This window comes from Scleropages formosus, chromosome 5 (assembly GCF_900964775.1).
Source record: "Scleropages formosus chromosome 5, fSclFor1.1, whole genome shotgun sequence".
NCBI lineage: Eukaryota > Metazoa > Chordata > Actinopteri > Osteoglossiformes > Osteoglossidae > Scleropages > Scleropages formosus.
In genome coordinates this window covers 28,632,999-28,647,018 of record NC_041810.1, presented here as the reverse complement: position 1 = coordinate 28,647,018, position 14,020 = coordinate 28,632,999, and the positions used below count along the sequence as shown (strand labels likewise).

The window sequence follows — 14,020 nt, the reverse complement described above, 5'->3', positions numbered from 1 at the left end:
TACCACATGGGTTGCATATTGGCTGTGTCCTGGCGCTGACTTCAGCAAATCCATCAAAGAGCTTCTCTTCCACAGGTGAATCACAGAAGATAACCTTCAATGCGCGGCTCCCTCGGAACACAGGGCCTTCAAGGGAAGTTGTGGAGCGCCGGCTGGGCTCGAAAGCGCCCCGCTCAAGTGGTTCATTACCTGAAGAGCTCGGAGCCCCCAGCCGCTGCCTTCCAGAAGCCGTACCCGATATAGCAGCCCATGTGTGAATGCGTGAGAGGAGCTAAAGCGAGCATCAGTCAGCAGGATCGCGCGTTCACTCTACCCCTCCATACCTTCCCGTGCACGAATATTAATATCGCCGCCGATTTTGTACGCGACACAAATTCCAGCTGGAGGCATGAACACACAACATATGATTTTGTTACTTTTGTCTAATGCTGTCGGCTCTCCAAAAGGCCCAACTCTCCTATTGACCTGCAGTGCGGCGGTGATGTAAAGTCCCAGAGGTGCGGGAGGAGCTCCTTCCCAAAGATCAAAAGAGCCAGAAGAGCCAAGAATGACAGTTTATCCTCCTGAAAATATTGATTGGGAAGAGTTCAGAAATGAGCCATTCCTTGACTGATGGCACAGTAAAAACCTCTGTTCATTTTTCTCACTGCAAATGAAAATGTATATTTTGCCCATGAATAAAGTGAATATATGAGTAAATTACAGAGTGAACAAATCAAACTGATTCTCTGAATTCATTTTTAGTATTATATTGTGACGTTAACGCAGTCCATACAGAAGTGTTTCTTGTTTTTCTCATTTTGTGGTCAAAAAGAACATTAAGAAATTTTAAGGAAGCATGTAAATTTTCCTGCAAGCATTCTCCCACATACAGTACAGTGTTTTACCATGCCGTTTTTAATCATGGAGAGGAAAGTCATGTTTTAAAAACAGATTTACATGTGAGGAGACCAGTTCTTGTGTAATGTTCTGTTTCTCTCACCCCTACAAACACACGTTTGAAAAAATCTTTGACCCGTGACTAACAGCACTTTTACTGCTCTTATTGCCCACTGCAATTTATTGTTCTTCTCCAGCACAAATGAAAAAGGGGAATTAAATGGAGACGCTCATAAAAGAGAAGAAAGGGAGAGTGGTACTAGAAATGCGGCGTTTACAGATGTCTTCATTTGCTCTTACCTTACATTTTATCCCCACTGACGTCCATTAGCAATTGCAGTATTTAATGCCTTTGAGTCTTTTCCTATAACATATTTTACAGTGAACAGCTATTTTACAGTTTTACAGATGGATTGTCAAGCTGCATTTGCCAGTTCTTTACATTTATATTACATTTACATTTATTCCGCAAGGAAATTCTTAGTGAATCAATTCACGGTAGGTATCGTGATCCAGGGAACTGCAGCGTGAACTGTGAGTCGAACCCGAGCCCTTCAGATGCAAGGTGGCAGCTCTGACCCTCACTTGTTGCCCTTTGAAATGATATCTATGAAATTTATATATGAAGAGATGGGTGGCAGGGTAGGGACGAGGGCACCGGGTAGCAATGCACTGCCGGCCAATTTACTAGGTGAGAAAAGTCGGCCAAAAACTGTGATGTAATGTTACTATCAGACGTTGCTATGGTAACCATGGGAGGTCTCACAGAAAGTCGTTAAGATGTAAATTGATCACGCCAGTTGTACTTCTTTCCTTTCTCTGTGCTGCTGAGTGGATAAGTCCTCTGGGGTGTGAGTTTTTTTTCATTTATTTTTTTAATTAACAGAAGAATAGAACAGAGCAGAGAGGTCTCATAACAGCATAGACACAGATTCAGTATTCTGAAAAAATGCGGATGAACAAAGCACAGGGGCTGCTGCGAGGGAAGATCATGTGCCATAATCCAAGAGGTTCTGAAAAGGTGACTGAAATCTTCTAAAATTCATTGCTATTATTTTGCAGTTTCAATTTTAATTGTTATAATGGAAGAAAATGAGACACTTGAGTCAGCCACTTCTTTGCAGAGGTAGCTTCAGGCATGAACCGTAGGAATAAAAAAACCTTTTCTTGCCGGATATTTATGAATAATATGAACGTGTGTTTTGCAGCCTCATCAGGGATGTGGGACAAGAACGGTGATTTATAACATTTCTTCATGTGAAATATCAGTGTAATGGCTCTTGGCTTTTGATACATCATTTTCATCAGGAAAAATCAGTATAAAAAAATGTATCCAAAGCACATCCGATAAAATTTCAAAGTTGCCTGTTGCGCAAGCGAAGCAGAAGTACAGAAATGCACTGTGGTAGGTGCGAGTATACCATCAGCTGTTTCTTGTTGGTTTCCTGTCTCATGTTTCCTTGGTGCGGTTGTAGTGCAGTCACGGTGCAAGAATGACTGCCAAGCCTCCTCCACCCAGCACAACTTCCCATCCGTTATTCTACTCTTCGCTCAGTGAGGACAGTGACAGTTCATTACAGTAAATTTCCATGTTTGTCTCTTGTAAATTGTTGTCTGCACATATTTTCAACATAATTTTTTAAGATAAATTTAATTATTTAAAACAAGGGGCAACAGGCTTTTGGTATCGGAAATACTGATACCCACACTGTTTTCAGGAACAGATTAATTTTGTAAACCGAGGGAATGCACCACAACGGGCTACTACCCAAAGCATCAGTTTGTGCCAGAGCTCCGGACTGAAATACAAGATTACACCCCCCCCGTGGTTCTCTTTGGCGAAGGAAATTCACCTCATTCATCCACCCTGTTACAGCTCTGTAACAGCTGGCTCATAGCAATGTAAGATCCTGTACATTACTTGCATAGGACAAATTATTTACAAATAATAATCAAATAATTACTGAGTAGCTTTTACTTTATCAGTGAAGTTCATTTTTACTTTATTAATTCAGAGTAAATACATCGATAAAGGGTACTACACAGGTAAAGGATTCATCCCCAAGGTAAAGACTAATTGCTGCACCACCTTAAACACCTATGTGTGTTAACGAAGATAATACGCACACACTGACTGAAACCGCTTGTCCCAGGCAGGGTCGTGGCAAACCGGAGCCTAACCCGGCAACACAGGGTGCCAGGCTGGAGGGGGAGGGGACACACCCAGGACGGGACGCCAGTCCATCGCAAGGCACCCCAAGCAAGGCTCGAACCCAAGACCCGCCAGAGAGCAGGACTCCGCCAAGCCTGCTGCGCCACCGCACCCCCTGTCAAAGATAATATGTAATTATATTTATAGCATGATCAGGCAGTATAATACTTACAACTCTCGCCTTGCATTCAAGAGACTTGAAATCCCTAGTCCTGCCGTAGTACCCCTGAACAAGGTACGCGGCTGATAGTGAAGCAGTAAAAATTACCCTGCTGTACTCCATGGCTTGGATATGCAGCGTGAGCTCCACAGACCGAGGAGATGGTAGATGGCACCCATCCGATGTCTAAGAGCACAGGGTGTTAAGGCCCACATGTGTAAATAAAATTGAGTTTGTTTTGTGTAAATACGATCTCATTGTAACTCCGTCTGCGCCCGTTTTATTAACTCTGTGACTAACCTTTGGCCCCGACCTGCAATATTTCCATCGCAGCTATGCGGGCTCTGCCATAGGTCAGCCGTTTTTCTCCCCCCGCTGCTTCCCTAATTGATAGGCCCGGCTCGGTAAGAGGATTCCACCTGTCAAAAGCGGTTAAGGGCTATGAAAGGGACACTGCCGTGAGTGCCAGAAACTCTGAGCATCACAGAGCGCAAGCTTTGCAGAATGGGGGTGTGGGGGGGGGGGGGGGTCTGTCATCAATAACGTGCAGAGTGATTGATGCGGCTGACTGTACTACAGCTCCACACATGCAAAATAGACAGTTATTTCATGACGGAGTGGCCATCCAAAGAGCACGATGCAACAGTATTTTACAGCAGGGGCTCGGTAGCCGCCGTTTCACTACGAAGTTTCGTGCCAAGACACTTGTTGTCACATCAATATAATATTACATAATCTTTTCATGTTTACTTCGCTGGGCCGAAGATAGGCTCTCCGCTTTGTTCCCTGCGCCGGGGGGACGGCGGCCGCCGACACGGCTGTCCTCGATGTGAATTCGAGCAGAATGAGCCGTCCGCGCCAGTGTTTCCCCTTTCTGTTTGGGTGGCTTTTGTTCGGGCGCCGCGGGTGGCTCTCCGGCACAGCCCACCCCCATTGTGGTGCGAACAGTGGGATACTAACTGATGGAGTCCTGAACATCACACATTTCTGCGTTGCCCACACTGTAAGTGGATGGCAGTCATTAAATCGTGGTGGTGGTATTATTATTATTATTATTATTATTATTATTATTATTATTATTATGGGGGGCGCGGTGGCGCAGTGGGTTGGGCCGCAGTCCTGCTCTCTGGGGGGTCTGGGGTTCGAGTCCCGCTTGGGATGCCATGTGATGGACTGGCGTCCCGTCCTGGGTGTGTCCCCTCCCCCTCCGGCCTTACGCCCTGTGTTACCGGGTAGACTCTGGTTCCCCGCGACCCCGTATGGGACGAGCGGTTCAGAAAATGTGTGTGTGTGTATTTTATTATTATTATTATTATTTCAGCTGGTTCTTTATTAATTCACATCTCAGCAAGAAACCAAACAATTCATTCAAGGACTTTGTGCACAATATCTGTTGTTCCCACCACTGCAGTCTTCTTATTCTTCTTCTTCTTATTATTATTATTAATAATAATAATAATAATAATAAGAAGAAGAAGAAGAAGAAGAACATGATCATTTATTTAATTACTAGCTGTTATACGTATATTTCTTTTTTTATTGATAGTAGTAATAACAACGATGATGATGATGATGATGATGATGATGATGATGATGATGATGATGAAACAACAGTTATTTTCAAGTATTTGCCCGTCCAGGCAGCAGGGCAATCTAACACGCACACACACACTCACACATTACAAGCAGTTGAGAGTCACCAGTGCACCTGAAACGCGTTTGGACCGCGGGAGGAAAGCGACACAGACACGGGTAGGGAGCCCAGGCTCCACGCTGACTGCGGCGGATTCAAACCCACGGCCAAACCCGCAGCCCAGGAGACGTGGGACAGCGGTGCAGCTAGAGGCCGAGGGTTCGGTTCAGGCCTCGGTTCACTCACTGCCGGTCAGCTGGGAATTTCTCCATCACGGCAACCAATTAAACAGCAGAAATATCTCTGTTCCTGAGATGAGTGTCTGTCTCCCGGTGAGGGTGCTTCTAACACTTCCCGGGGAACAAATTGCTTTCACGGCGAAAACAAACAGCTATTACACATCATGACATCACAGCCAGGTTGAAAATTGCTTTTATGTAAATTAATTTTGGCGAAAATGGCTTTGTTGACGTCAGGTATCACTTTAAATTTAACTCATGTCTGTGAGTAAGTGGGCTGTGATTTTCCACATAAGTGTACTATTAGTGGATGTGGTTCTGGAGACAGGAAAGGGCTGGAAATATTAAACGTTCGCCCTTAATAAAGGGTTAAAAAGAGAGTAAAAAAATGGAAAAGTATGGCAGACATGTAAATATAGACAAAAATTACACTTGCGCTCATCTGACTCTTCTCTTCTGAGCACCAGGCTGCGGCAGGTGGCAGGTGTGAACTCGCATGGCATGCTTGTTTTTTTAAAAAACATTTCTCCAAAAACAGTAAAAGTGACATTTTCCAGGGAAAGCAGCGATCACAGCTGGTCTCTTCCAACACCCTTTACAAAGGAAACAACCGGACCGCAAAATCACAAAAACAGACTGCATACGAATGACTCGCATAAAATCATACTTAATGTGAGATATGAAATCAGGGCAAAACGCCATATAGGTGAGGGAAGAACAGAGGAGTTGAAAAGAAATGCATCTGTTATAATGCAGGCATTCATAGATTGTTCTAGATGGAAAAGCTTTGGATAAATCCACTTTTTGTAATAACTTAAGGTCTGGATGTACACTGGATGAAGGGGGATGCGGTGGTGCAGTAGGTTGGACCGGGTCCTGCTCTCCAGTGGGTCTGGGGTTCGAGTCCCGCTTCGGGTGCCTTGCGACGGACTGGCGTCCCGTCCTGGGTGTGTCCCCTCCCCCTCCAGCCTTATGCCCTGTGTTGCCAGGTTAAGCTCTGGTTCCCCACGACCCTGTATGGGACAAGCGGTTCAGACAGTGTGTGTACACTGGACCACCTATAATGCAGGGGTGTAGAGCAAGGGAATAAAACTTTTATAAATACTCTCTTTGTGTTTTTGAACATTTGCACGCAGTATGAGTTACGCAACCATTCGGTGGAGGAGAGAGGGAAAAAAAAACTCCCAGTACCACCCCTGCAAGGCATGTTAAGGACTGGGCACAGGACTCGATATTAAAAATATGTAATTAGAAGCAGGAACAGTAATATCTGAGTAATTAAAAGAGGACTGAAAAGCAGCAGCAGTCGCCCCGAAGTAATGAGATACAACATTTGCATCTTAAATAAATTTGCGTCGACGTGTTGGGAGCCCGAGATGCCGTCGACTCGGCGTTTGTTCAGCGGCTCTAAAAAAGCAGGGGCTGCTGATCGTTGACACCTGAGCTCAGCAGCACCTGCAGGATCCAAACCATCTGGATCTGCCGCCGAAGACGCGTCTCTGCTCGGCCGCGGTCGTTTCTCGGGGGCTCTGCAGCGGCCCGTCACCCCGGGGTCACATCCACCCAGCATGGCTCAGCCTTTGCGGCGTCCGAATGCCCGCAGATGGATGGCTCCGATCGTTGAGGGACCGCGGAGAAAAATGGCAGCTGCCATGCGACGCGCGGTGGGGACCTTTCCCCGCTCGGCAAAGTCAGAGACGCCCTTCTCCCAGGGCAACTGAATTTCAAGGGTAAAAAGTATTTCTAAGGTAAAGCATGTCACACCACTTTATGTGGACTTCTGCTATTCCTGCGGACCGGTGCTTCGGTGGCTCCGAGTCGTCAGCGGAACCTGATTGGCGCACAGAGGTCGCGTGAGGACAGCCGGTCCCGCTCCGGCGTGGTTAAGACGTAGTGCGGTCACCAGAGGGATTTGAGCAAAGCCAGATGGGCCGCTGTGACTGATCCACTGGTGCTCTCGTGACCCGACGACGCCTCTCTGGCTTGGCAATGGGCGTGGCCTATTGGCCATGATCCTGCTGCACCTTCACGATTGCAGGCTGTGTCGAGGCAGCTGGCTGTGTCGTGATGGGGCTCTGATGCGTACGATATTCAAGGGGTCATCGCTTGGACTTGAAACATGGGATGAGGGCCCCCCCCAGTCCCCTGAACACTGCACTTAACCAAAATCATCCATTTATTATTAAAAAAAACATTTGTCCAGTGCAGGGAGGTCCAGAGTCTATCCTGGAAATATAGGGTGTGAGGCTGGGGACACCCTGGATGGGCCAGCAGTCCAGCACAGGGAAATGACACACACTCATTCACACACGTGCATACAATGAGGGCAATACATGGTGATCAGTTCAGCTGAAACATGTCTTTGGACTATGAGAGGAAACCAGAGCACCCAGTGGAGACACAAATACAGGGAGAACATGCAAAGTCCATAGGGGCTCTGAACCCACGGCCCAGTAGCTACGAGGCGCCAGCGTGGTGCTGCCGTACTACTTAAAATCAAAATATCTGAGATGGCTAAATGGCTGAAAATGAAGGCTGTGCAACTGGGCCGCTCAGCACTGCCACAATAAGAAATGGGTGTCTGTTTCCGGAACCTTCTTTCTATACGCGCAACAGATCGCTGTGGAACCGTACGAGAACGCTTGCTCCAACCGGGACCCGTGGTCTGCAGGGGGCGCTTTCGAGGTCACCGAGCTCTCAAATAAGACGGTTAAGGTCCCTGAGGACACCTTGAGGAAAGCGGTGCATTTAATCAATAACCTCTCGCTGCACGGTCGCCCCGGCAGGAAAAGACGTCACACGGAACAGTGTGATACGAAGAAGAATGTGATCTGGACAGGATCAATAAAGAAAATACACATTTCATACCACTTTGGTCTCGTAACCCTTTATAAATAAATTCTGCTGTCGAGGTTCGAAAACGTTATTTCTTTGGTAAATGCGCTTGTCTTACTTCCTCTCTGTAGAGGAATAAATCTGCAAAGGTGCTTTTTTTTTTTTTTTTTTAGGTCACAGCAGCACTACTTTCAGAGCTGGAACCCCACAACCTTCCGGAGTCGACCGCAAAACCTCATGCAGAGCGGGATAGTGTGGAGGCCGCCGATGGTACGAATCATCCAAGCTTCTGTGTAGCCCTGCGGCCTTTGACGAATTCATCGGACGACAGGTCCGAGCGACCCTGGGTGGCGGAAGAGAGCAGGTGGATACAAACGGCTCCTCCGAGTCCAGGGGTCAGAGGGTGGAGGTGAGAGGGGGCCCTTCCTGTGCTGTTTTCCAGGGTGCTCGCAAAGACCCCCGAGCTGGAGATCGTCCCAGGTGGAAAAAAAAAGGAGCCGTCTCACAATTACGCCGCTTTGCCCGGAGGACCTAACACGTCTCAAACCCTGGGCCGGGTCTTCTAACAAAACCCGCCCCGAGTCTGCTCGCCCTGGAAATCACGAGATTGACCGTCAGAAGCGCCTTGTGTCCTTGGCGCATGCGCTAGAGAGGAGAGCTGGCGGCTCCGTCATGCGGACTGCATTAGCGGACCCCGGTGTCTCCGACCGTCTGGATGTCTGCGGCACGTGGTGCAGGTCGTGGCTCGGGATGGCTCGGGATGCCTACTGTGTGTTCTACCCAGCATGCCCTGGGCCCACTTCTCTGTGTGGGGCATTGTAGGTCTTTGAGGGGGTCTGGGAGTTCAGACATCAGGCCCCCCCAGCCCCCTCGTCCCACGGATGTCTTTGTTACTGGTGTAACGCCGTGTTCCGACACGTTCATTGAAGCGGCAGGTTGGAAAGAGAGGTGATGCTGTAAAAGGGCGGCATAGTGGTGCAGCAGCTGCCTCTCCTCTCCTGGGCTGCGGGTTCGAATCCGGCTCAGTCTGCGTGGAGTTCGCATGTTCGTTTGCGTTTGTGCAGGTTTCCTCCCGAAGACGTGTTTCGGGGGAAGTGGTGGCTTGAAATTGTCTCTGTGTGTGTGTGTGTGTGTGTGTGAGACGGACTGGCATTCCATTTGCAGTGTTCCCTGGATTACCCCTCACGTTTTTTCTATTGCCACACTACGCTCCAGAACCCCGGGAGCGTAAACCAGACCAGCAGTTATTGATAATGGATCAATGGATTGCTAGTGAAGTAAATGATGAGTCACAACACCTATCTCCTGTCGCTCTCCACACTGCGGGAAATTTTTGGAATCCGAAAATGACGCAGTGGCCAGAACGGCATCTCACAGCTTGCGATCGCCGCGCCTCTGTGGCGCCGAATGAAAACACGTCGAGCCCCGGATCCCGAAAACACGCCTCTCCTCGGCGGCCTGTACCTGGCAGAGGGGATTAAGCTAATTGACATCTTTGGAGGCGCGACTCATAAGGGAAAGGGTGAAACTGCCAGGTGTGATTAACCTGTAGTTGACCACAGAGGCAATTAACCATGAGAAACACGAGTTCCATAAGTTCTGAATCCTGGGTGTTGACGGCTTGTTGTCGAACCCTGAGCCAGCAAGGGGTGTGGCTACGCGTGGCATAGGGAGGCTAATCGTCGAATTCTGATAAAAATCGAATGCCGAGCCCACCGTTCGTTTAGTGTCTTCATGAATGGGTTTGTTTTCAGTAAAGACTTTTGGATGAAGCTTTTGGTCACATGGCTCCCTAGGAAACTGCAGGGACCTCGGTGTTTGCTGGTGGGGTCGGGGTCCCCGTGTATCCTGCAGGTTTCGTTGCCCCAGCATACAGCACATCTCTGGAGGTACCAGAAAATCATTAAAAGTCATAAAAGCATGAAACAATTCATGCTTTTCAAGGACAGACATACTTTTTTCACTCTTATGACTCGTGGTAAAATTGACCAATTGCCAGTATTATCAATTCATTTAAATAATCAAAATCAAGTACACACACACACACACACACACACACATTTTCAGAACCGCTTGTCCCTTACGGGGTCACGGGGAACCGGAGCCTACCCGGCAACACAGGGCGTAAGGCCAGAGGGGGAAGGGGACACACCCAGGACGGGACGCCAGTCCGTCACAAGGCACCCCAAGCGGGACTCGAACCCCAGACCCACCAGAGAGTAGGACTGCGGTCCAACCCACTGCGCCACCGCACCCCCTGATCAAAATCAAGTATTTAAAAGAAAAATGTTTCTATATTTATAATATATGCCTGTTTACTTAAATAAACATAATATTTACTTAAATTAATACTTTTAATACCTAACTATATATTTAAATAAATATTTCTCTTAGCAATTAAATGACAGTGTGTCCTTATGGTTTATTTTTTTTTTACCATAGATATTAAAGTGAAATAGATATATTATTATAACAGACAATGTTTTGATAGGCAGGTGTTTTGTTTTTATTTTCTTAGTCTTTTTTCTTTTGATATAGTCTGAGAGAATTGGGCTGAATTGTTTTAAATCTATTTCTATTAATATGAAATAAAAGTACTAGGAAGCAATTCTGTCCTTATCTCAGTTATTAATATATCTAAATATTGTAAAGAAGCAGTCAAAAAAGGACCAGTGTAGTTCCCTAATAGCTTTTAAACACATATACTTTCTTTTGGTATTATGGGCTGTATGTTTCACTTGAAAAGTGTTATTATGTATTAATATGATTCTTATTATATACCGCCATCTGGTGTTGATATTTGGTAATTGCACTGATTTGTCTCAATCAGTGCTGTTAACACATAAAAAGATGAATGATTATAATTTAATTGTAGTGCCCGTAGGTTTCCGTAGATTATATTTATTCCAACATTTTGAAATAAAAGTAAAATATAATTAAAGGTTTGAAAATTGGAAATGTAAAAGATTACATTTTGAATATTGTTTGGATGTGGTGACAGGAGGAGGCTGTTCACCAGTGGTGCGTATGTGTGTATGATGAGATTTTTCTCCCCTCGGGGCTTGCCGTAGGCGGGATTTTGTACATGCGCACTGGAGCGCATCACTCAGTTCTAAGTTTCACACGTGCTGGGTCTAGTAAAAACTTTGAAGGTGTTTGAAACCAACCTGAACGGGTATCGTTTGTTGTTTTCTGGCTCTCTCTAGGCGAACCCTACACGCTCGGTTACAGAATCAACTATTTACTGGATTTATAAATTAAACAGTATTCTTTTACTGAGTCGTGCACGAATGTTATGATGCCTTATGAATCATGTACGCCCAGAAGGTGTTGAAACATGAAGCAAAAGAAATTTTGGCCGGAACTAAACATAGTTGGAAACGTGGGCGCCCGAACCCTTGAGTGCGACGCACAGGTCTCGCGACACCCAAGGCTGGTAACTGTAGGTTATTCGTCTGCATCCTTCGCTGCATCTCAGCTTGCAGCAGAACACGGGAGCGTTGCTGGATGTAAAACTTCCAGTTTGAGAATATGTTCAGGAACGCGCTAAAATTAGCGTGGAGCGCTGGCGGCCGCTGCCCAGCGGATGGAACTATGATTTCAATCAGCGGCGCGAGACCGCTGCGTACTTCCGGCCGACATCGGACAGACGGCGTGAAGGACGCAGGAGCGACCGGAAACGGTTTCGACACCTCTTTACTGGAGGTTCTAGTGTGTCCTCTGTCCAAAAAAACGCTCAGGTGAGACTCCTAACTCTTATGTCTCTCCTTACTGGAGGTCCCAGTGTGTCCCCTGTCCGAAAAAACGCTCAACTGAGACTCTTAAGTCATATTGCTTCTTACTGGAGGTGTTAGTGTGTCCCCTTGTCCAAAAAACCTTCAGGTGAGACTCTTAACTCTCATGTCCCTCCTTAATGGAGGTCCTAGTGTGTCACCGGCCCCAAAAACCCCCTCAGGGTCACCTCATATTAGATCCTTCGCGTCAGTTCTTAGAAGTGAACCTCCGTTAATTTTAACTGTCCTTTAATACGCACAGTACTGTATCTGGGGTTCTTGCTGTGAATTATATGAATATAAGTGTGTGTCTTTGCACCTGTTATTCTGCCTCACCAGGTATGATGGAGAGACCAATGAACTGATCAATGACGAACTGGGCATCGCGTACCCGATTATCGACGGCATACCCAACATGATTCCTCAGGATGCCAGGAAGGTCGAGAGGAGCTCCAACAAGGAGGAACCCACCCAGTCATGAGGCGTACACACCGCCCGAACGACAGTTGTGTATTTATTCTGTCTGCCAGGTTTTCTGCATTTGTTCTTGTGTTATAGTCCACTGTTTTCTCCCTCCTTTTTTATTTTTAATTCCAAATTACATCAGTTGGTAGGGGGGCATGGTGGCGCAGCAGGCTTGGCCACGTCTCCCTCTCCGGTGGGTCTGGGGTCCGAGTCCTGCTTGGGGTGCCGTGCGACGGACTGGCGTCTCGTCCTAGTGTGTCCCCTCCTCCTCCAGCCTTGCACCTTATGTTGCCAGGTCAGGCACCGGTTCGCCGTGACCTCACTTGTGGCAAGCAGTTTCAGGGAGTGTGTGTGTGTGTGTGTGTGTGTGTGTGTGTGTGTGTGTGTGTGATTACATGAGTTGCGTGAGTTTTCATGGAGGATACTTCATTGAATCGGCTTGTGTAGCTTACAGTTGTCCACTTTTGTGTGAATATTCTCGCAAAAATATGTACATTGTTAAATAAAGCAGGGAGTTTAGAAGCCACAATGTTAACGTGTATAGAGTGTGTATCTCATATCTTCTGATGTTCTGGTTTCTCTGTTATCCACTATTGGAAGTTGTTGAAAATAAGACACTGAATCCCTGGATACTAGTGGTCAGAAATTATTGCATTGCAGTTTTAGCTTTGATCAAATAAAAATTAGCATTACATTATGTAAAAGTACTTGTGTGTCACTTTTTTTCTCCGGTGTTTTTTGTGTTCAGACTTTTGGTGGAACTACACGTGGAAATATTTTGCTTCAGATATTATTGTGCTGCTAGATATTTAAAATGCAATTAATTCCTTGCCTAAAAGGGCGACGTTGCATTTTAAAAATTCTCTTCCCGAGATGACAAATTTATTGCAACTTGTTTTCTGATGGTTCTGTCTAATAAGAGATGGAAAAGTCATGGCTGTCATTTTCCTTTCCTGTTTTTGCTGGGTATTGTCTCTTTCCTATTTGCTATTCTTTTCAGAGTCCTTGCATTGTGTTTTGTTTCTCATTCAGCTCTTGTTTCTCTTTGAACCCTTTTGAATTTTTTTCCTTTGAATCGGTAGATAATGTATTCACTGAATGGAGATTTTCCATCCACAGAAATTTTATGGGAACAGTCGTCACTGTGATGGTAAGTGAGCTTTGAATTTCACCCTTTATAATTGCCCTTTACTCATAAATTTATGACCATCAACCATTTTTTACGGGGTCTCAGTATCAGCCTGTCCCCATATTTGAGGGTTACAAGTAAATTTACTCAAGGGCGTTAAAAGTAAATATTGTTTTATTATTTCACTAAGTGGCACAGTGGTTAGAGCTACCACTTTGTGGTGAAAGGACCCAGATTTGAACCCCATTCTCCACTTTTGTACCCTTGATCAAGGTTCTTACCCAGAATTGATACAGTAAAAATATCCAGATGTACAAATGGATTAAAAAAATTGCAGGTAGATTAACATTGTAGACCAGTGTTAGCTAACTAAATGCTGACTGTTGACTATGGCTACATTCGAGGGTGCAGCCTAGTGCCCAGTGATTCCGGGATAGGCTCTGGACCCCACCGACCCTGAAAAGGACACGTAATTAACGAAAATGAGCAAGAGAGCAGGGCCATGGTATCGCCAGGTGTTTCATTCATTCCACATCATTGTTTTCTTTATTAAACTAGTACAGAGATCTGTACCACAGTAATCAGATCATACCTTACCCACACTGCAGTATTTGCTTCTTGAGGTTATGGTCACACATTTTATTCATATTAAAAGAATATCTTCTGGTGGTTGATCCATTGTAGGCCACTAACTA

General features: G+C 46.0%; 1 protein-coding gene across 1 annotated transcript; it reads left to right on the top strand.

The window, feature by feature from the left end:
• The first annotated feature begins 11,370 nt into the window (after positions 1 to 11,370).
• Positions 11,371 to 12,366, top strand: pyurf (PIGY upstream open reading frame). The gene is made up of 2 exons (XM_018765429.2): positions 11,371 to 11,698; positions 12,071 to 12,366. The coding sequence occupies exons 1-2, from the start codon at positions 11,490 to 11,492 to the stop codon at positions 12,210 to 12,212; spliced, it is 351 nt and encodes a 116-aa protein (XP_018620945.1). The 5' UTR covers positions 11,371 to 11,489; the 3' UTR covers positions 12,213 to 12,366.
• The last annotated feature ends 1,654 nt before the right edge of the window (positions 12,367 to 14,020 follow it).